At 40.7% G+C, this 24,455-nt stretch overlaps 2 protein-coding genes across 2 annotated transcripts in view; both read left to right on the forward strand.

Moving 5' to 3' along the window:
- Positions 1-24,455, forward strand: part of LOC125885000 (uncharacterized) — a 385,446-nt gene that overhangs the window by 171,376 nt on the left and 189,615 nt on the right. The gene's annotated exons all lie outside the window — the stretch shown is intronic.
- Positions 551-22,657, forward strand: LOC125885009 (poly(rC)-binding protein 3-like). The gene is made up of 12 exons (XM_049570369.1): positions 551-663; positions 810-833; positions 928-960; positions 1,053-1,169; positions 5,358-5,489; positions 5,678-5,806; positions 7,500-7,574; positions 12,633-12,674; positions 16,976-17,054; positions 17,565-17,623; positions 21,088-21,257; positions 21,748-22,657. Exons 1-12 carry the CDS (start codon positions 589-591, stop codon positions 21,800-21,802), a joined length of 990 nt encoding a protein of 329 aa, XP_049426326.1. The 5' UTR covers positions 551-588; the 3' UTR covers positions 21,803-22,657.

Genomic DNA, 24,455 nt, shown 5'->3' on the forward strand with positions numbered 1-24,455 from the left:
AAGAATATTCTAAATATACTGTATACTTACACTGATATAGGTTTTTTATGTGGCTTAAATGCATTTTGCTCCTGTAAACTCAAGCCTGCTTCTCCAACTGGGGGCATGGCAACCGCCATCTACTATAAGTGATACACTGACTTTGGATGAATAACAAATACAACCCCACTTCAAAAAATACCCACTATCCCCTTAAACTTCTAAACTTGCTATCCAGCAATAAGCTTTGAGTGAATTTAAGAAGTGTTAAACAGTAACAGTCGTGTTAGATTTGCATGGTTTGTATCCTGCTTTTTGTCATTTGATGGACGACAATCAACATAAAACTATCTGAATAATGTACCAGTTTATATTTTCATTTCTGATTTGCAAATTCACATTGACTTAACTAACTAGAGTACCTCGGTGTCCATACACATCCACAGCCAGGAGACACAGCAAGAAGAAAATTAAAACCAGTCTAATCTTAGCAGGTGTTTCTATATCTTTTTCAGGTGACCGGTTGGCTGACTCCACCATCACACTCGCGTTGGCCCTTGAACTCCTCTCTCACGTGACCACGCCCCTTCCTTCACATCCAATCCCAACATGGAGCCCATCAAGGTCCAGTCAGAAGGTGGACTGAATGTGACCCTCACCATCAGGCTGCTGATGCACGGCAAGGTATGAAAACAAAATAAAAACTTCTAAACTATTCTGTAACTTTTTTCTTGCACTGCCTTTATATCTAATTATCTGTCAGAAGAAAATAGATCATTTCAAGGCCCCCTGTGGCACAAATACACCTAACATTTTTTGTGTTTCTGCAGGAGGTTGGGAGCATCATAGGAAAGGTATTTATCACAGACAAAACAATCAGACCATGTAAAGCATCAGAACTCCTGGGAGAAATACATCTTAATAACGTCTCTTTTCCTTTACTTCCAGAAAGGAGAAACAGTGAAGAAAATGCGCGAAGATGTATGTAGAACTTTTCTGCAAATGATCAGTTGTTTTTAACACTCCCAGTATGAGGTTTTGTCCCATAATCGTGCATCTTTTTTACCTTATAGAGTGGTGCCCGCATCAACATCTCAGAGGGGAACTGCCCTGAAAGGATAGTCACCATCACCGGGCCAACAGATGCTATTTTCAAGGCCTTTGCCATGATAGCCTACAAGTTCGAGGAGGTATAACATCCATCATATAAACACCACAAGTCTCAGTCAATAACACTGGGTATGCTACAGTTGTGGAGGAAGTATTCATTCATTAACACCACACTGTAAAAATACAATTCCTGCACTGAAAATCTTGCTTCATACTTGTATTTGGTGTTTCTACTAGAACAGGGGATAGTTGGGTGAAGTGCAGTGGGGCGGCCCGTTCAGGAGCGCCAACACACATCTAGCAGCTGCTGGCGTGGGGCTGTACATTGAAATTAATAGGGGCGTGTTTTTTGGGGCACAGCATTTGCCGCCAGTGTTTTTGGGCCTTAAGTCTCTCTCCCAAAAAAGCCCAGTCTGCTCTGATTGGTCAGCATTTCCGTTCTTGCATATCTCGGCATCTTTTTGCCATTATTGCAGGCAGGGAATGAGTGTAACAGGGAATAGCAGCACTTTCTACCATAAAAAAGCTATAAATAAAAGCTTCTAAACAAAAGTCTTCACAATTGGACATGTTCTAGCAGGAATATGATTCAAAATTGGGGAGAAATGAGCAAGAGCAGCAACTAAGATTAGGCTACATGTTTCTCTGACACTAGCATGTAGCTACATGTAGCAGTGTACTTGCAGCTGAGGAATGACTATAATAAACTATCGCGGCACATTCAGACGTGAAAAGACATGAATAAAAGTTTCTAAATAAAAATTTTCACCACCAGACATGTTGCGGCAGGAATATGATTCAAAATCTGGCTGAAATTCAAAACATCAGCAACCAAGACTACTGTAGCAGTGTAGGCTACTAGCACTCACGGAATGACATTCTACTGTGAAAATTAGGCCTACCTGTAATAGCTTCTAAACCAAAATCTCCACAACATTTTTCCCTGATGTTAGCATGTAGCCTCAAGTAACATTGTAGCTACATAATGTAAACATCTGCAGCAGGGCATGGAGCTGGTGATTATACAGAAAAATCCCTAACGAGCTGATGTCATCTCGTCGCCAAAGTAGAAAAAAATTTGTAAACAGGGTATTCAGAAAAGTCTAAATCTATCTATCTATCTATGTATATAACAGAAAATAAGGATAAGCATTATATGTCCTCTTTAAGTGAAAGTGTGAAAGTATAATGAGGACATTGTACATAAAGAATTAAAAGTAAAAGTACTCATTGCAGAGAAATGTCCCATGTGACTGTATATTTACATGCACAGTTAAGTTGAGCTACAGTTGTGGCTCAACTAGGCCATTTAATTGGACTACTGTCCTTGTCCCAGTATACAAGCACAAGGAGAGAATCCATTTATTGACTGAAGTATGTCTGACTCTGCTACAACAGGTAGTGATATGCCCCCTTTCAGCTTGTCAGTATTGGACCTTTTTGTGGTTCACCTTCTACATCACTGACCAAACAATCGAGCATCGTCCAGCTGTTTCGCCACTTTTCTGAACAGGTCACCATTCCTCGTTTTCCTCCCATCCTTGTATTTCAAAATATTTAACTCTTTCAGCTTACAGACCATCAATCAATCAACCAATAATGTAGTTAGCTACAGAGAGCTAACGTTAGCCAGATAGCTCGCTAAGCTAATACAGCAATTCATAACGTTACGTTTCATATTACGTACCAGGTACTCCACCCAGCTCTGCGCTAATCGTGTCCCATATGTACACCTTCTTGGAAGCATCATGGTAGGCTTTTAAAGTTTGGTCATATAATTCTGGGTGCTGCTCATAGACTGTATAAAATAGGTGCTGCTGCACCAAAGGTACTAGCTTTTCGTTGTCAACTTCTGCCATGTTTTTTTTCTGTTTTGGAACTACGTCACATCCGGTTGAGTATTCCGTGGCCGGTGAACAGTAAAAGTTAAAATTTTTTTAACTTTGGACGGCATTGCCATCTACCGTTGCCGTAGACGGTATTCTCTGCCGTCTTCGACCAAGTTTTACCGTCCTTCTCTCGTCCACTAACATTACATCTGGTTTGCCATCTGCCATTTGCCTGATTCCATGTGAATGCAGCATAAGTCAGCCTAACAAGGGACTGGTACAAGGCAAGCCTGAACCAGCCCTAACTATAAGCTTTATCAAAGAGGAAAGTCTTAAGGCTAGTCGTAAATGTGGAGACAGTGTCTGCCTCCCGGACCGCAACAGGAAGATGATTCCACAGGAGAGGAGCCTGATAGCTGAAGGCTCTGGCTCCTTTGGACACTTTAGGGACCATGAACTGTGTCTCCTCGTCCGTCCAAAAATACACACCTCTGGATGTAGATTTCACTGAGTTGTTATCGGCTTCTTCGTCTGTTACGCATTTAATGCAACTCGACTTCTGGGTCAAAGCTTGGGGCAGACACTGTGGAGCTTGCACAGAGAGCCAAGGCCAGTTTGGGTCCGACTGACTATATACATGCAGGAGTAATTCAACTCCCAATCTAATTATCTGGGTGTTAGTCCAACTTTGAGAAATTTGATGTTGGACTTACAAGTTTACATGTATTTAAAATGTAGTCTGACTGATACAATAAATTGATTTTCTCTAACGTCATGTAAAGGCACTGATTGTTATAGTATTATCTATGATATTATTATACTTATGGATTCATGTAGAAGCAGGATGTTTTATAACTATTTTGTATAAGACTGCAACAAACTATTTTCCTTATTGATTAATCTCCTGATTATTTTCTCAATAAGAAAATTTCAGAAAACAGTGATGTCTTCACATTTGTTTTTTTCAACTAAAGTCCAACCTCAAAATTATTTAAAAGAATTAAAATCCTGACATATGAGGAGCTGGATCCATGAAATATTTGGCATTTATGCATTAAAGTATATTAAAGTATATAGAAAAATATAAAGTGGCATGAAAGAAAAATATATATTACAAGTACGTACAAGTACCTTAAATTTTTACTTAAGTACATCCCAACACTGTTATGCTTCAGTGTCTGTATACTGTCTGGTTTCCAAATGGAATGCAAAGCAGGCTTCACCGTGTTATGTAGGACAGAAATGTGCTGATCTAACCTTGCAGCACCCTTTGAAAGTGGGCCAGTACTGTGTTTTGATTTGGGCGCCGTATCATTACGCTTCCAGCCTGCTGGACCAAACCAAAGAGTCTCCAAAACACTACACATAAACCTCTGCTAGGAATAAAAGTGTACTTGCCAATTTGGAGAGGAGGGCAATACTAGTAATTTCCACATGCACACATTTAGATGAACCATACTTTAATCCCACTATTTATAATTTAGAAGCAGTTTATAAAGACATGATCAAGTGTATATATACTATAACACATTATATGTTTATCAAAGTCCAGTATGTGTTACTGTAAGACATTACTGTATGTTTGGATAATAAAACACTTGAATATTAAAGTCAGAATTATTATTACTCAAGTAAAAGTTATACCACAACACTGCACAAACACATATCCAAGAGAGAGTTTTCCACACTTTCTACTGCTGCAGGATAAGCGCATGAAGGTTGATTTCAATTCAATTCAATTCAATTTTTATTTATAAAGCCGAATATCACAAATCACAATTTGCCTCACAGGGCTTTACAGCATACGACATCCCTCTGTTCTTATGACCCTCGCAGCGGATAAGGAAAAATTCCCCCAAAAAAACCCTTTAACGGGGAAAAAAAAAACGGTAGAAACCTCAGGAAGAGCAACTGAGGAGGGATCCCTCTTCCAGGACGGACAGATGTGCAATAGATGTCGTACAGAACAGATCAGCATAACAAATTAACAGTAATCCACATGACACAATGAGACAGAGAAAGAGAGAGAGAGAGAGAGAGAGAGAGAGAGAGAGAGAGAGAGAGATGCAGGTAATGACAGTAGCTTACAACAACATTATTGAAAGTAATAATATTATAGTTATAGTTCTGGCTACTGCGTTACAATATGTTGAAAGTATGTATTAATATCTGGCAGTATACAAGTGTGACAATAGTCATATTTGTATAATAACAGTAGAAGTATGACTAATGACTAATGATGGCAGCAGCAGCAGGAGGCATCTGGCAGGGCCACGGCAGCAGCACAACCACACACGTCACGCTGTCCAGGCACCGCTGCGATATGAGTTAATCTGAGAGACAGTGGAGCACAAAGGCTCCGGATTTCTCCGAAGTCACCACTGCACATACAGTAACTGATGCATTTAACTGATAACACCTGGTCTTTCCTCCCCTCAGGATATCATCAACTCTATGAGCAACAGTCCAGCCACCAGTAAACCACCTGTAACCCTGAGGCTCGTTGTCCCGGCCAGCCAGTGTGGCTCTCTTATTGGCAAGGGAGGCTCTAAAATCAAAGAAATGAGAGAGGTAGAGTACAAAGAATATTTCCCTCTATATTAGTGTTCTCTACAAAGATCAGAGGATTTCATCAGCCATAAATCTCGTATTGGTTCATGTAGTTCCCATTTAAGCTTTAAATCCTGCATAATCCTCTATGTATTACGTACATTTCGTCATATAAATTCAGATTTAATAAATATTCTTCCTACCTTTAGTCCACAGGAGCTCAGGTCCAGGTTGCAGGTGACATGCTCCCCAACTCCACCGAGAGAGCAGTGACCATTTCAGGGGCCCCAGAAGCCATCATCCAGTGTGTCAAACAGATATGTGTGGTGATGCTTGAGGTACAGTATGGAGGGGAGGGGGAAAAAGAAATTTTATTTACATTTCAACAAACAGTATGTTGTTTCTAAAATGCCTGATATGAAAGATACAGTAGTTTACAGTTATAATCCTTAAGTTTACAGCCAGCTGGGCATCACTATCTGTGAATCTGAATGGTGGACTGCGCCACTAACGATGAGCATGCAACTACAAATACAAGCAAAACCTTAAAAATCTTAAAGGGTCGGTCCATCCCAAAATCAAAAATACATACTTTTCCTCTTACCTGTTGTTCTATTCATCAGGTAGATTGTTTTGGCGTGAGTTGCCGAATGTTGGAGATATAGGCTGCAGAGATGTCTGCCTTCTCTCCAATATTATCAAACTATGTGGCACTCAGTTTGTGGTGCTGCAAAAAAAAAAAAAAATCCATTTGAAAAACTCAACAGCAAAGTCTCTTTCCAGAAATCATGACCCCATTACTCAAGGTAATCCACAGATCTTGCTGAGAGCAGTTTCGTTTAAGAACTTTCTACTGAACTACACCCTGTAATGTCATGAGAGCTCATTGAGGCAGGCTGAAGTGGGGCACTTCAGTACAACAGGCAAAAATAGAAGGTTCAGAAGAAGAGGCAGCTTTAATTTCCTTTCAGCAGGTCATTGACAGTTAACTCAGGTCGTTTCTTTTCTCCAAAATCAAAGTACAGTCTTAAAGCATCCCAAAGGAGAAGGAGATCCTGTAAAACTCAACATAATTAAAATAAAGTTCATCATTAGGGTGGCAGCAGGGAGGATGGCATTAATGTTTACATCTCACAATGTCATGAGTATAAGCCTCATCCATGAATAGGTGCACATTTCCTCTACCCGTGTAGTTCAGTAGAAAGACCTGAAACTGCTCACAACAAGGTCTGTGGATTATCTTGAGTAACCAGGTTATGATTTCTGGAAAGGGACACTGCTGTTGAATTATTCAAATGATTTTTATGTTTTAATATACTGGAGAAGGCAGACATCTCTTCAGACAATATCTCAAACAGTCGAAGAGGAAAAATATTTCTCTGGGTCCAAACTTTTGAGTCCATCCACACAAATGTGATTTGACTGATTCTTCTGGCATTGTCACATGAAACAGCAGTTTCACAGTAAAAAAAAATAAAGCAGAAACTCACAGTTGCTTGTCAAAATTGGCCTAAAACCAGCTGTTTGCTGCTGACTCTTCTCTACACACAAGTCATAATGCTTTGGATCAAAGGACTACACTCTTTCTAGTTGTCTCTCTTTTTCTTGCACCATTAATTTGAACTATCTGCACAGCCAGTTCTCCATTGGGCCTTCATGATGGCACCAGCCATGGATGCTAGGAGATATGTGACATGACTGTAAGTCTTTAAAATGTGGACTTTAAACGTTATTTAAAACACAGTAATCATCATTATCCAGTTGAAAGTGTTCCAGGTAAATACAAGTTTAGTTGTGCACTGAACCATGATTTGGACATTTGATGTCAGCATGAACACACAGTGAAGAGCACTTTTGTGTGGGTGTCACAGGTTGTCTTCCCTAAGGCACTGTCCCTCTTGGTTTTCACTTTATGCAACTTCTTTTCTTTCTCTCTTTGTTTCTTTTCTCTCTGCTCTAACACTCTCTCCACCTCTCACCCCTCCTTCTTCTTCCTCCCCCAACTCTCTCCTCCTCCTTTGCTCTCCTCAGTCCCCACCGAAAGGTGCCACCATCCCCTACCGCCCCAAGCCTGCCTCCACCCCTGTCATTTTTTCAGGTGGCCAGGTAAGAGCAGACCCACTGGGGGCATCCACAGCCAACCTCAGCCTCTTACTGCAGCACCAGCCACTGCCTGTTAGTGTCGCACCAGGTTTTACTCACTTTTCCTCCCTTCCTCACTGACCCCACCCGCCCCTGACGAGCATGAAACCATCACTGCTGTTTACTGTGCCCTCACTGTCATCCATCACCTGCAGCCACTCAAACCAGAACTGGGCAAAAATGGCAACACAGGGAATATAAATAACAAGATTACCTGATAATCGATGAGAGCAGAGGTGGTGAAAACATCCTTGTGCTCCCCTTTGCTGGTACTCCATAATAATCCTGAATGGACAGAGGTAAAAACAATTTATTTTACTCACAAAATAGCAAATCTGAATGCTTCTGTCTCACTGGGACAGAAATAATTAGGCTAACAGAGTTGGGGTAAAATATCTTTAATTTTAAACTTGGATCCAAAAGTAGACTTAACATCCTGCTCATGTTGAGATAAATTGATTTATTCAGCAAGAATATGAAAACTGACCCAGGTAGGAGAGTAAAAGGTAAAGGTGTAGACAGAGGACTAAATCAGGTGATCTGCAGAGCAAGGAAAACTCAATAGGGGCTAGTGGACTGGATGTGAATGACAGGAGATGAGGGTGAACAAGACAAACTTCAAAGGTAATATTTAAGGGACATCAAGACAGGTATAAATGTAACTCTACCATTAACAGCATCTCACATCAGGCAGCAACAACTTATTGTTTTCATTATCAGTTAATATGATGATTACATTATTAATCAAGTAATCTTATTGTCCACACATAGGTGTAGATTTCAGGGGTGGGCACAGGGGACAGGATATTTAAAACACATGCATTTGTCTTTCCCAGTTAAAACATTAAAGTAACCTGTGACTTTTAATTTGGTGAAATCAATTCAATTTAATTTTATTGTCTATATTCTCTATAAACAGTGTATAGTATACAGTGAATGAAGTGTCATTACTCACAAATGTAGGTGCAGTAAAGAACATTTTTCAAGACATTCAACATGGACATGATGACATAAAGTGCACAAAAAGTAAGTGCAGAGGAATAAATATTGCATAGTAATGAACAGATAAAACAATAAAATGATTAAATCAAGACATTTACACCATAAATTGATTCAGAAAATGCCTGGATTGGTGCATAAAATTCACAAAAAATGCAGGAAAATTGATTTTTTAATGCTCCTGTTTCACCATTATTTTAAATTTCCTTGTGGAGGACCAAACTCCCCCTTTCATATGTGTTCCCCTTAGTGTTAAAACAAAACCTTTGCCCCTGTATCTCAAAAAAAGAACCAAAAGACAGTTAAGCCCATTACGGTTTTCTAATATTTGTTTGACCAACTGAACAAAACTCAACAGTTTCCTATCATATAAAAAACTAAGAAATTCAGCATAAAAAAATGACTAAGACACTGAGGGCTCTAGTTTTGCAGACCGGGCGCGGCAGAGGCACAGCGCACCTGCGCTTCACCAACTGGGTGTGGCCAGGCGGATTTTGTAAGTTTGGCACACCGTGCACCCTGGCGCAGCTACTCCTCTATCCACCTCCATCCCTCCTACCGGCGCGAGTCGGAAAGAGGGAGGAGAGAAGGCGTGGAGTGGGTTTTACACATGCGCCGCGCAAAGGTGTAATGAGAGTTTACTCAATTCGCCATGGCAGAAGAGAGCGTCAGACAGCCAAACTTCTCCCAGGAGGAAACTGATGTTTTGGTCCGGGAGGTCCAAGCTCGCAGTGTCCGAATATATGGAACTGCGATCAGACCTCCACGGACTGATGATGCAAAGGTAGCCTGGGAGGAGGTCACCACAATTGTAAATCAATGTTGCGTTACTCTCATGCGTGCGCGCTCTCTCTCTTTCTCTCTCGCAGTCTCACTCTGTTTCTTTTCTTTTGACTTTTCTAAGATGACAGATGCTGAATATATACTCCCTATCTGATGCTGTGGCTGTCTGTGGTTGGCTGAGAGGGATGTGAACTCATTAGTTTGCAGCTGTGTTAATCAAATCAGGTTGGGTTTCCATTACGCGTGCCAAACGTGCCAAACGGTGCCAATCCCCTTTGATCTGACATCAGATGTGACGAGACAGTCGATATAGAGATACATTTATGTGCTGATTGCAGATAGTTGCATTGAGTAGTGTTTTTGGGGTATTTATTGCATTGTTAATGTGCCTGACATTCTGGAAACCTGCCTGTGAGGTTATGGTGACGTGTGCGCACTGTCCGCCGGTCAGCCAAACTTCGGCTTACACTGGCTACGCTGCCCCTGCGCTGACAGTAGACGTGGTTTCAGTTGGCAAGCTTTTAGCGCACCTTTGGTAAAGCCTTTTGCCACGAAACTGTCACTGCGCCAAGCTGGATCTGTCGACACCTCCCCCTGCTGTGCTGCCACACCCATCTCAGCACACCTCGGTCTGCCAAACTACCAAACTGAGCACGCCTCGGGTTGCGCTGCTCGAAACTAGCTCTGCGTGGGGTTCACCACCCTGTGCCACCTGCGCTGCACCGGGAAACTAGAGCCCTGAATCTCTTATCACATCATATCTTATCTTGTAGGCCTAAACTCTGACATTCTTCTATTGTAAAAATACGTGCTGTACAGTAATTACAACAGGCCCCAGTGCACGTTATTATGATGGGCCATGAGGCATGCTAGTTACTTTTTATGCACCTAAACTAGCTACTGTATAATGTTATTGTCACATGATCAAATAGAGACTTGACATTCAACACCAACATACATATCAGTCAGAAATCATCATTGCATACCAAAGAAAACAAGGAATTATTCATTGAATTGAACATTTTCTTATACTTCATTTATAATCTATGTAGAGTAAGCATATATATTATAAATTGCTACTGGCTATTTGACAATAAAATAAATAAAATAAAAAAGACAACCCTGATAGAGATGGGTTTAAAGGCATATTTCTATGGTGGCAATCTAAATTACTCACAAGGGCCCGTAGTCTGCCTAACAGTTGGAGGGCCCACTCTATATGGGCCCTCTCACCCCATGGGCCCCAGAACAACTGCCCTGCCTGCACTGTCTATACTTACACCCCTAGCCTACACATAAAAAAAGTTTTAACATTTCATCAACTAAAATGTGCATCACATTTACAGCCTGGCACCTTTTCCTCTAACTTTTGCTGAACCTTTATAGGTATAGCTGGTCTTTCATCTCCCTAGCTTGGTGTGGCAGGAAAATTAAGAATTTAAAAGCGCGTTGACAGACTTGTTTGCTTTTACTGCCAACACTACAAAGTTAAAGTACCACATCATCATAATAGCGCCCTGCAGAGTAGCCACCTTGTGGTAAAACACAATAATGAATGAATACTCATTTAGACCTATTACTGATGTTGAGAAGCTTTGGGCTTAATAGGCTGTAACGTTTATGAGGAAGCTCAAATTTAATTTACAGCTCCAGACAGATGATCTTATGGACCAAAAATGGCTTTTTTGATAGGAAAGGTTTCCAATGCCTGGACCAACAGAACTTTTCAGAGTTTACTATGATATGAAACTAAGACATTGAGCTAATCTTAAGTGCTGTACCGTAGGCAGCTAGACTTACTTGAGTTTCTTGAAGACGTTTCACCTCTCATCTAAGAGGCTTCTTCAGTTCTGATCTTTCGTACTGTATTCCCGCACCATTAGAAGGGCATTCTTCCCAAACGTTAAGTAACATATTGGTGAAGATTCTTAGTCATCCAGGTCACGGTAATCTTAAGAGCTATATCGTAGGCAGCTGGGCTTGCTTTAGTTTCCTGAAGGCGTTCTATGTTTCAGTTCTTCAGAACTGAAGAAGAGGTGAAGGTGAGAGGACCTGACCCGGATGATTGAGACTCTTCACCAACACATTCAGCTAATATTTATATGTGGAAAAACTAGAACCAATTACTCTTTTTTAGCATTTTTGCTTAAAAATGACTTACACATGACATTAAAAGCCTTATCAAAATTACAGTTGATTACTGTTAATCGACAAGTCAGTTTGTATTTGTATTTATTAGGATCCCCATGATGACTGATGCAGACACATCAGCTACTCTTTCTGTGCTAATACATGTGAAAATGCAACTAATCACTTAATCTCTTGATACCAGAAATTCCTACCCCTTAATATCCAGTTTTCTTAACATTTCAGTTTTTCTCTTAAGTAGCTTTAAGATTGGGGAAAATCTTCTTTAAATAATCCAAAACTTTGAAATATTTGACAAAAGACAAAGAAAAATGGCAAACCCTCACCATTAAGAAGTTGCAGATAGCGTATTCTTGGCATTCTGGTTGATACATTACTTGATAATCAACTAATTTATCATAAAAATCATTGATTAATTACTTCAGCTCTGTATTTGACCACCATTGGCATGCTTCTTATTACCTTGTAGCGCTTGGAAGACTATATGCGCGATCATGAGCAAACTGGTATTCTCATCAATTAACAAGCAAACAGTTAGCCAATAAACATTCAACATATTTCTATTAAATTCTAGTTTCTTTAAAATTTCTACATAGGGCATTATGGAGAAGCAGCCTGGAAGAGCTGACATGATATATCTCCTGGTTACAGTCGTGCTGTGGTTGCCGTCTTGACTGATGAAATGAAATTTAGCTCAGTTCTGACCTGTGTGGCCCCTATAAACTACACATCCAATAGGCTGAGTCACATTACTCCCCTCGCGGCCGCTCCTCTGGTTTCTCCCCACACTCTTCGTTGCCACCACCCCACTGTCTGAGCTGTCCTTTATTGATTTAGTTCAACTGGATCTGATTGATGAACAGTCAGGGAACTATATTGCATGACTTTCTTGGAAGATAAGGTTAAAAATATGAGTCTGTGGAGAGAGCTTGTGTTGTTAATCATTTTTCTTCTATTACATTTTGTTCCAGTCTCCATTTGTTGTAGAGTTAACAGATTTAAACGGATTAAATACAGTATATGTATTGTTTTGGTCAGCTTGTTGTGATGATGTAATGTGATAACAATAAGCTCTTCTCCTCATGTTTGCAGGCTTATACCATTCAAGGACAGTACGCCATCCCACATCCAGATGTGAGTGCTAACTCCACCAGGCAGTCAACACTGCACTCTCCAAAATTCTGTCTCGCTGCAGTCGCAGGCTCTTTACTCTCTTTCCGCCCATATTAATATTAATTGCTAATATTAATACAGCTTTTTTTCTGATATGTAATTCCTATATCTTTCTAACTTTTCTGACTCTTGCCTCCCTGCCCTTTGTTTGGCATTAAACCTCATGGGGCTTGGCCTGGTGGCTGGTGGTTCCACTTTATGTCAGCACAAAATAACAGTCAACCTGAGACGTAAAACCTGCTTTAAGTAAGTCATCCATCAGAATGTTACAGCCTTATAGAAACGCAGTTGGGACCATATTTTTGAAAGCTTTTTTTGTTCTGATATTCAACACTTAAATGTCAGTTGACAAAAAGCATTAATTCAAAATCAGAAGCAGAAGACAAACCGGAATAAAACAATGACTGATGTAGCTGTAAAAGGCAGCGCTGGTGGCTGATTTCAGATGATGGAGATGCCCTTTAATGTAAACTTTTAAAACTCCAGGTTCCTGACTCCTTCATAATGTTACTTTCACGAAATTAAAAGACTACATGCTTAAAACAGAAACATTACTGTGATGAATTAGCTTTTAAAAGGAAGCTCAACACATTCTCACTCCAGACTCATCAAATACCGATGCTTGGTCAGTTCCCTCCAGCATCATGTTTTGGATGTTCGGGGACGGCATGTCAATTTAAGCTTATTAAATGCATTGTGTCTTTTTTGTTTTTGCAGGAAATTTACAGGTTCTTTCCTTGGGTTTAGGCAACGAAAGTACGAGGTTAGGCATAGTTTGGCTTTACAAAAAGTACTTTTGCTATACTACTGTAATGTAAAGTCATGTGATATACATCATGGTATGCTACACCGACCCAGTCTCATTCCAAAGTCATCAAATACTGGCGCTCCTCAGTGACCTCCATGTCAGACACAGATGAAAAAGCTGTACTTTCACATTGACAAAATACGTGGCCAAGCACTGTTGGTCTGTAACAGTGCCTGACAGTATCAGGTGGAAATGTGGCCGTACAACAATGTAAGTTAAGGCAGCAAAAAAATCACCAACTTTCACCCCTGAGAAAATTCAAAAGCCCACTAGTCTGAAAGAGGTCCCATTGGGTCGAAAGCCCATTGCTCCAACAGCTTGTTATGCCAAAAACAAACACCCTTTTCACCGAAGTCAGATTTTTTCCAAAACTATACACTCCCTGCAGTTGGTGTCAGCTTCCCAGTGGCTTTTGAGCCAAATATCCCAAGTGTTTTCATAACTGCATTCCTGCTTTTCCAGCAACTTTCGTGCCAACAAACGTGGATGCTTTAAGCCAAAACGTGATCTTATCCTAATCATAACCAAGTGGCTTTTGTTCCTAAACCTTACCACACATTCATCATACCATTGTTGACAAATGTAACATATCCATGGTTTACAGAAACGTACAATGCAAACATTTTTTTTTTCTGGTGACGGGGTTGTCTAACTGAAGGGAATGTGTATTTTTGGAGAAATGGCGATTCAGAGCACTGGGCATTTGTTTTTGGGATAGCGGGCTATGGAAGAAATGGGCTTCGGTCCTATGGGATATTTTTCAGACTAACAGGGCTGCAAAATTTTGGGCCTTCGAAACAACAGGCAGTCCCACATATATTCAGCTGTCAAGTGCATATTTAAGCTACTTGAACAGTGACAGTTCTGACAGCTCTTGGTGTTAACTGGGGAGGAACCAAAGGTGGACACTATGCTTCCACCACCTTTCTGATATCAGCGGTAACCTTCGTATGAGAGCAGGGCAAAGCTGTCTGCCGTAACAGACCAGAGAGAAGCTCGTATTACAACACACACAGAGGTAGCGTAACTTCATTCTTTGCTCAGGACGCCATTACTCTAGCCTAGTGAAACCATCCTAATCTTGCGAGCTCATATTCTATTTCCCTCTGCAGATCGGTCTGGCCATGCAATCATAAAGGCGCATTCTGGCATCGGTTAAAACTTACTGGGCCAATCACAACCGTTTATTACTTTGGGGCGGGAACATCATCAAAATAGGAGGGACAAGGAGCGGAGTGAATGCATCTGGTAAACAACTAACATGGCTACTGATTTTGAAACTGCGATGGTAAATGCATTGAACGAGCTAGAATGTATATTTTCTTTAAAAGCAGAACAAACGACTACACTGAAAGTTTTTACTGAAAAAAAGGATGTGTTTGCCATCCTTCTTACAGGGTTTGGTAAAAGTTTAATTTACCAACTGGCTCCGTTGATCGGGAAAAAGATGGGACTCAGTGAAAACCCAGTGGCTATTGTTGTTTCTCCGCTAGTTGCTGTCATGGAGGAGCAGGTCAGGGAAGCGACCAAGCTGGGAATCACAGCCATGCAACTCTGAGTCCACAGTGAGGAGGAAATCTGAAAAGACGGCAACACTCTTTCCCAGACATCACAGCTCATCTCTGCTGCAGCTTGCTGGTCTGTTTACAGTGATGTTGTGCTAGCCTACTTCAGACGTTTCATTTACTCTTGATTGGTTTTCCATCTTTCCAACTGCGTGAAGGGGCGCTTTGAGTGACAGCTGTTGATACCGCCCCTTGGGAATAGAGGAAACATACACTCCGTGTCCAGACCCATTTGCGTTTTGTGAATTGGGTCTGGCAATGCCAGGCTACCATTACCCCACTATATCAATGTTCTGAATTTTGCATAGAGCTCCCTCAAGCAACTCATGCAGCTAATTTTTGAAATCAAGAACCTATTGTCCAAAAATTGGATTGAAAAAATTTCGTGGTGCTAGGTAGTGCAATAGTGCAAATGGATGTACATGTAACTCCAGTATTAAGGAACTGTGTATGTGTCGATCCAGACTGGATTAAAAGACATACAGTCAGTATTTAAGAGAACAGCAACAAAACATCAACTTTTTTACACCAAGGGGAAAAAACAAAGCATTCACCACCACGTTGAAGAGTTATTCTGTGGCTTTCTGCAAATCAAATAAACTTAAAAATCCAATCCAATCCAATTCAACCTGGACCCTATATTCCTATGTTTTTGTGTCTAAGTGACTGATGGGAACAACAATTTTTTAAGCTGGACCAGTACTGAGTGAGAGTGGAGCATAAACACTCAAGGCATGTGCCATATTGACATTTGGTCATGGACTTTCCATGTCCACATATGATGGGAAAGGTACCCTGGATGTGTTGGTTGTTGATGTTCTGGGACACTGTGTCAAGTTCTGCCTGTTACATGCATTGTCTTCTTTCAAAATACACTTCCGTTTTGACAAGAAATTTACAGTTTGAATACAGTCTCTTTGAAAATAAGCGTTTTTTGCTTCAACAACAAAAGCACATGGTTGCGTTTAGGCAACAAAAACACAATTCGGTTTGGGAACAAAGAACGGTTTGGCTTTAGAATCTTACAGGACGCAAACACTGCTCTCTTGGGTGAAAGGCAGTGTTTGTTGGACACATCCACCACCCCGCCCATCCTAGTCTGACTTTTCCTGCCTTAACTTTCGTCCTTGTCCCGCCACATTTCCTCCTGACGCCACCGAGTGCAGTAAACTGTGATGGCAACCGGCCATGTATCATGCCGACTTTTTCGTTGGTTTCTGACACTGCAAGTCACTGCCCAAGCGCTGGATTTCAACAACTTCGGAGTGAGACTGGCCTCTCCAAGGTAACTTTAGTTCCATGGTCCCTGCATGATAATGTAACAGCACATTGTCAAAACATTGGTGAATGACACTGAGTAACACTGGCGCTGCTATACTGTCTTGAAACATTCAAGAAATTCACTCAAAAAACTAGTCTGTTACATCAGAGCATTAATAGCTGTAGGATACTGATATTATAGTAAGTTTAATTAATCATATATATCGCAAATGTATCCATTTCTCATATGTGAGTTTATAAACTGTGCTTTCCCAGCATTCACAGACTGACTTAGCCCTCACCATGCCCCCTAACAATGACCAGACACGGACTGTATCTATGCTTGACTGGTAAAACAACAGTAACTAAAAGGGACGGGGCTTAGCAAACATTCTATTTGTCAGCCTCACTCCATCATCCCAGTCTCAGGCCAAGTCCTCTATGAGCTTCTTTTCTTTCTCTCTTCTCTATCTCAGTCTTTGTCCTTCACCTGTCTGTGTTGTAACTTCTCCTCAGATCCTCTCTCTACTCTTGTGCGTGTGTGTGTGTGTGTATCTGTGTGCGTGTGTGTGAGTGTGTTTTTTAACGATGACCTCATAGCTCTGCTGTCCTCCTCCTCCCCCCCTCAGCAGTTGAGCAAGCTCCACCAGTTGGCTATGCAGCAAACCCCCTTTACCCCCCTCGGACAGACCACCCCTGCCTTCCCCGGTACGTACCCACCTACACGACAACCCTCTTTACCAAAGCTCCTTCTCTCGTTTTTACCTGTAGAGACAAACACATTCTCTACCTCCTTTTTTCTCTTTCTCTTCCTTTCCTGTCTCTGTCCTGACTCTCTCTTCTTCTCGTCCTTCTCCTCCTAATGGTCTCTGTGGTGCACTGCCATTGACATGGCCTGCTGGTGGTCTGCTCTTGTTGATGTTGAGGTTTTTTTTGTTCTTTGGTTTTCCCTGAATTTTATTTCTTTAATGATACAGTCGCCTCAGAGTGTTTTTCTTTCCCATTCAGAGAGAACAATCCAGCTTGTCAGGTGATAGGAGTTTTATATAGTGTATGTAGGCTCTGCTCATGGTTGAGCCAGACTTTCCAGTGACAAAGAAATGCTACTGGTGAATAGCCAGGACAACCCATCAATGCTGTTCACTCCCCCATTGTGCCAAACTCTATTTTATGTCCTCTTCCTTCCCTCCTCTCTTTCTGTCTGATTCCTGTATTCAGCAGCAGGTCTGGATGCCAGTAACCAGGCCAGTACTCATGAACTCACCATTCCCAATGATGTGAGTATATTTGTCATAACTTTGTCTTATTATGAGTGTTTTTTTGTCATTTGTTGAATTAATTGTGACATCCTAAATAAAACTGCAAATAAGACTTTTATCTAAAATGAAAGATCTGTCATCAAAATGTAAATGAGCTTACATTTTTAAATGATAACAGTCTTCATTTTGCCTCCTGCACCACATTTATTTAAAGCTGGAGTGCAGGGATTTTGTCTCCCCCTTCTGGAAGTAGGAGTAATTACACAAACACTTTGAATGCATGCTTTTAATGTCTACCAGTATGGAAGCAAATCGTGACTAATATTTAAATTAAAATGTATTTGCAGAAATGCTTTTTCATTTTAAGAATGTGGCTACATTATTTGATTCATAAATAAAATTAATCATCAATCATCCTATTTGCATTTTAATTTTCTTCTGCAATACTGCTCATTCTTTTACTTAATTAAAATGAAAAGAAAAAGACATCTGAGATTTAATTTTCAAAATATGCCCCAGCAAATAGATACCAAAATTCAATTTGAAATGTAAAATTTGAAAATTAAAATGCATTTGCTTTTTTCATTTTAAGAATGTGGCTGCATTATTTCACTCATAAATAAAGTTAATAATCAATCAACCTATTTGCATTTGCATTTTCTTCTTCAAGACTGCACATTTTATGCCATAATCAAAAAGAAAACAAAGAGGACATTGCTATTTCGTTTTCGTGGTCTGCCCTGAAAAATAGTGCCCATAATTCAAAAATGATTTGGCAATCTGAGCGGCGCAGGAGAGTGACGTCAGTAGCCGGGTGAAACACGTTGCAACATGTAATGTCAAACAGTTGCGGTTAGGTTTCGTACTTGGTCCGAAAAAATAATCACGTTTTGGGTTAAAATAAGTTTGTAACCTGTTGTTACTTAGGTAATGTTACATCTTGTTTGGTTTGACCCATCCACCGTCCCACCCTATGACAACTTTCAGGCTCTGTACACTAAGTCAGTTGCTCTCAAGGTCAAGTAGTGCCGTGGATGAGGGGGTCTGCCCATTATTCCAACAGCCCATTGGTCCGACATCCCATTGTTCCGACCATATTAAACCCATTGTTCCGAAGTCCCGTTTTTCCGAAATCATCATGATGCCCTGTGGTTAAGGTCTGGTTAGGTTTAGGCATAAAAACCACTTGGTTAGGGTCAGGAAAAGATCATGGTGTGGGTTGAAATGAAAAAGAAAGTGGCAAACACATAAGCCATGAGCCTGCTTCGCCTCAAGCCTTTCCCAGCTGACCAAGAGCCGGTCGCGGCGCACCATCAAGGCAGAAATACGCCCGCCGGGAGCCATTCAGCACCACGGAGAGCTCCCCACACAACCCGAACCCCAGAGTTAATAACAGAAGGTTATGGTGTTTCATTCTCTCCTCTCTATGACACTTGTATCTCGACCAGTAGCCTACTTTTGTTGCGTTGCTGATCCTCTATGGTACACAAATACAGTAATAATCACATATCGGAACAATGGGACGTCGGACTAATGAGAGGTCGGAACAATGAGAGGTCGGAACAATGCTACGGCACCGTGGATGGGTTTACGTTGGTGTTAGTTGTAAGCCCAGTGCATCTCATAGAGATGCCAAATGCTGCCTTTAGTATCTGCATAAGATGCTGAGGGGTGTGACAAAGTGTTAGTATTTGCATTCTGTTCAAATCAACTCTTCAAGTATTACTGTTTTGTCAGTGGTCCTAAACATCTAATATGACATGCTAAGTATCCTCCTGCATCGGTTTTGGACATGCACAAACAGCGTCTTAACTGATGCATGTTACGTGCATTGTGCATTTTCAAAATATATTTCCATTTCCACAGGAAATGTACAATTTCTGCCCTATAGGTACATAGTCTTTTTTTAAAATAAACATACTACGTATGTAAAACACTATGTTTTTACATGTATTTTCTTAAGTTTTGGCAACAAAAGCACCTGTTTTAGGTTTTGAAAAAAACATCATGGTTTGGCTTAAAATAAGTATGGCTCATAACATAATGTTATGTCACGTGTTACATGTCATGTGACATACGTTACTAGTGCAGCATGCTACACATACTAGCACATTACACTGCTATTAAAATAAAGCCACTGACATTTGGTTTCACACAGAAAACAAGCAGCCAGCTCCTGGGTGAAAGTCCAGTGTTTATTTGACTCTCCTGACTTTCTCGCTCTTTATACCACAGTAGTTTCTCGCAGTGACAAAAATTGCCGCCTCCTGGTGTATATCATACTGTCCTCAAGAGCATCTCAGTGCGTAGGTGACTGATGGCAACATCCACTGACAAAGCAGCGGTATTTGGCGAGTTTGATTGTAGCCGGTCCAGTGCATATCGTAACCCCATGACAGGTGCGTCTGTACATAGGTACCTGACGCTGAAATCACTGACAAAGCAGTGGTATTTGATGAGTTGGGAGTGTGAACAGGCTGGTATTTGACAACCTGGGAATGAGAATGGGCTGGCCATTCTTCTCGCTGCTGCTCTGTTGCCATGGTCCCTTCCCTTTTCCTTTCCCCTTTAGCTCTGGCTGGTTGACATTAATCGCATATTTCCAAAGCACCAGTGTGGGAAAGTTGCTACAGACACCACTACCCTGGTATACTGACAAATACAGAGAGCTTTCCCTGGTGGCCATAGTCTTAATCAGCATTGTGTTAACTTGTTTAGTGAAGGCTTGAATATAATTGCTGTTCATTTATATGTAAAATGCATGCTCTCCACCTTTAAAGACAACATTGTCCACACTATTGCATAAAACTGTAACACTTATTCAGCAGTTTTGATCATTTGTGGCCACTTTGTGCCAGTTTGTCTCCACTACTGCCAATATGCTGAACCTTAAAGTAGAACATCTTTATTTAAATATCATGGCAGCAAACTTTTCAGAAAATCCATAAAGGTCAATGTGACACTGTGATCATATCCACTGACTCCTTCCTGAATATTTAAGATTTTACAGAGAGATTAGGATGATGAATTCTTAATTGTTTGGCTGAATTATAAATTAATTTCCCAAAATAGCTGCATGAAAGAGAAACACTGGTCAGGGGCTAACTGCTATCCAAGCAAAAATTCACAAATGTTGTTGGACCACAACGTCAAAAATGCTGGTTTATTATTTTTAAACCTGGCTTCCTCTTGAAGCCTCCACTGACATAATCTGACAGCAGATCAGCTACAACTATTGAGAGCTCCTTCTCCACAGCAGAGATATAGTACAGCCAAAGGCAGTCATCTTTGTAAAGTGAATGTCCTTAATGGAAAAGACTTGTTGGACCAAAAGAAGAAAAGTTACGGTTGAAAGGCGGACAATGCCTGGCCCATACACTTGTGCATCATATCGAGTCTATCCGAATATTTCATAAGATAAAAATGTGTGAATCTTCCATGTGTTCTAGCCATCCTAAGACCAGTCCACATTTTCTTCCCAGCTAATAGGCTGCATAATCGGACGCCAGGGAACCAAAATCAACGAGATTCGTCAGATGTCTGGGGCACAGATCAAAATTGCTAATGCCATGGAAGGGTCATCGGAGCGCCAGATCACCATCACAGGGACCCCCGCCAACATCAGCCTGGCCCAGTACCTCATCAATGCAAGGTCAGAGTCAATAGCTCTCATACAAACCATGGACAATGTCCAGAGAATCAGTTCAGGACATTGTCAGTGGAGTGGTTGGATTCAGAGGTCCCATCTTCTTTACCCTCGGATGTTTGTTTTCTACTGTTTTTGTGCAAGCTGCATGATAGAAACTTCATCAACAAGCCCACCCACTTGCTGTGAATTCTTCAGACAATTACCTACTCAATCATACATTGACTCAATTGAACAATACACAAACTTTTCACGAGGGAGCCAGTAAGGTAAAGTCTATGAAATGTCCGATCCAACTAATTTGTTTATGCTCTCACATACAGCTCCTCTGGGTAATGTCTATAATTCAAGGTTTGTGGTGCATGTGTGAAATGGGCTAGTTGCTGCTAAAGTGGTCTGATGTGAAGTGATCACATGGAATCATCAATGGTAGTAGTCTTCTTGTACAGGTGTAGGAAAATTACTAATTTCTTACTTTCCAATTACCCTCCCTCAGGTTTAGAGACGTGGCGGCCATGTGGAATGACCCATCTTCCATGACCACATCCTGAGATCCCTGACTGACTCCTCCGTTTGGCCCTTTCCAATGACTGACTACCGCAGACAATCCTGATGAAGCCCTTCGGACTCTGGCTCTGGCTCTCCGAAAACCCTGACCGCCTTCCCGCTCTGATTCAAAGTTGTTTATACATCAGGGAGGGTTGGGTGCTCATTTTGATTTCAGAGAGCCAAATTAAATTAACAAAAAAGAAAAAAAGAAATACAAAAAAGAAATTCTCTGTTGATTAGGTTTTTTAGAGAACTGTTGAAGCATGTTGAATGTTTACTAGGAACAACTTGTGTTAATCTTTCTCTTCTTTTTCTCTCTATCTATTGCTTTCTCTTTCTCTCTGTCAGTGCTGCGTCATAGAACATCATTTAAAAGTATACACTTGTAAAAGATTGAGAATTTTTGTAGAACATAGTTATCTGCATATTACAGCTGCGCAGTGATGCTATCGGCAGAGTGTGTGGTGGGATGTAGCCAAATTATCAAATTTTGATAATATATTTCAAAAACAAAAAAAAATTGGACTGTTCTGCTTTTGTCCTAATTTGCATCTTTGTCTACTTACAAATCCAATCTCTACCCATGACTCTTTGCTGCATCACATGACCCTTTTAAGCCAATGGTATCACTCCTAGAGCCTCCCTTCTCATGTTAATTTCCTATATTTACATTATTGCTTATATTGCATGTGTTCAATGTCGTATCGTTGTGTATTTGAGTAAACCTGTTCAGTGTAGGTGTTCCTCAAATGTTATAATTATATCTTTGTGCTTCCTTTCTTTTCCGCAAACTTTTTCAGCATTTTTGGCCATTCACGTCTAGTCCTACTCCCTGCCCAAATGAAAAACTTTCCAACAGAGCCTCCTTCTATCAACACCAATTATTAGTATATAGATGCATGAATGGGAATTAGTGAAAAATCAGTGGCTAAAACACTAACTGAAAATTTAAATGATTGTTTACTTATTATTATACTGTATTTGTTTTGTACAAGGACTATTGTGATTTAGCACATTAGTTGACTATGCGGCGCTCATGCAATAGACTATTCAACACTTTACTCTGGACTGCCTCTGATGTGGGAGGAATTAGTTGGACTTAAAAGCCAAGTGTTGCGTCCAAACCTTTCGGCTTCCTTCCCTTGTCTCAGATGAATTACGGGTCCCTGTGAAAGCTTTTAAAAGAGAGCGAAAAACAAGGGAAAGAAACCGACTCTTCGCGGCAAAGAGGCCTAAACGTTTGGACGAAGCCGAATGGTATTTTTTGGGCCAAGGAATGTTCAGGGGTTCATTGGGGGGAACCCACGGGGCCTGGGCGGACGTGACCACTCAGTCTCTTTTTCAAGATTGTTCATCTTGTCTTTTTGTTGTCATACAGTTGATTTGACAATTTAGGTTTGAATGTCTTTTTACTGTCAGCAACTTAATTGTTTTTATTTGAAAAAGGACAGGTTGGATGACAATTAGTACTGCTTCACTGGTTTTCAGTAAAACCAGCATGTATTTATTTATGATGTGGTGATGCACATATGACTTTTTGTTTGTCGATCATGAAACTTAAGCTAAGTTAGTTTTGTTGTATTGTATTTAATTTGAGAGGGAGGTGTGGATGATATTTGGTATGGTTCAGTATTTCAACCATCCCTCACGTGTTCGACTCATGAAGATGCTCTAAATACTATTTGGGACAGCTTGAGTCATCCCATTTCCGAACAGCTGAGCTCAATTCAGTTTTGACATAATACAAACAGCTGTTGAATGTTATTGTTGAATCACATGATCTACTGTCCAACACAGCAGCATTCTGCATTTTCAGTGTCTCAATTTCTTCATACATACCACTACTCGTTTATTTTACAATAGCTTATGCTCAGCTTTAAGGAAAAGTTTGACATTTTGTGAAATATGCTTGTTCGCGTTCTTATCAAGAGTTAGATGAGAAGATTGATATCCCTATGTCTGTATGCTAAATATGATCTGCTTAGCTTAGTTTAGCTTAGCTTAGCTTAGCATAAAGGCTGGAAACAGAAGGGAGCATCTACCTGGCTCTGCAAAGCTAAATAAATGACTTTACCAGCAGCTAAAGCTTACTAAGTAGCATGTTAAATCTAGTGTGTTTAATCACAAGAGTCAGAGTAACAGTTTCCCCTTGTTGTAGGCTTCGTGTCAAGCTAAGTTAAGCTAACCGTTCCCTGGATGTATTATCCAGGGAACGGTTGGCCACCAACGGTTAGCAGGGAGCTAACTCTCTGCAAGAAAGCAAATTCAACTCTCAGAGTGCTTGAAATATTATGAAATAAATTAAAGTCATGATGTCAAAGACCTATTAACCTCAACCTATTAACCGCCCCAGGGGAGCACGTCAGGCTTTAATGCTAGTTTTCGTGGTGGCAAAATAGTGTAATAACAACTGCGAAGTCTGTCATATGATGCTCTGCAGTCAAAAAAGACTGTTTTCCATTGACTTGCATGGCAAAAGACACATTTGTAAATTAGTGGATACATTTTTTTGAGCGTCACAACCCCTACAAAGTGTCTCAGATCAGCCGTTTGGTCCATTAATATTGCAAAATCTAAAAGGGCTGCAAGATTAAACAATTTTATCCCCACTGAAGCTACCAGAGCTTTAAACTTAAAGTTAGCCATTTGGCCGGT

Source organism: Epinephelus fuscoguttatus, linkage group LG24 (assembly GCF_011397635.1).
Source record: "Epinephelus fuscoguttatus linkage group LG24, E.fuscoguttatus.final_Chr_v1".
NCBI lineage: Eukaryota > Metazoa > Chordata > Actinopteri > Perciformes > Serranidae > Epinephelus > Epinephelus fuscoguttatus.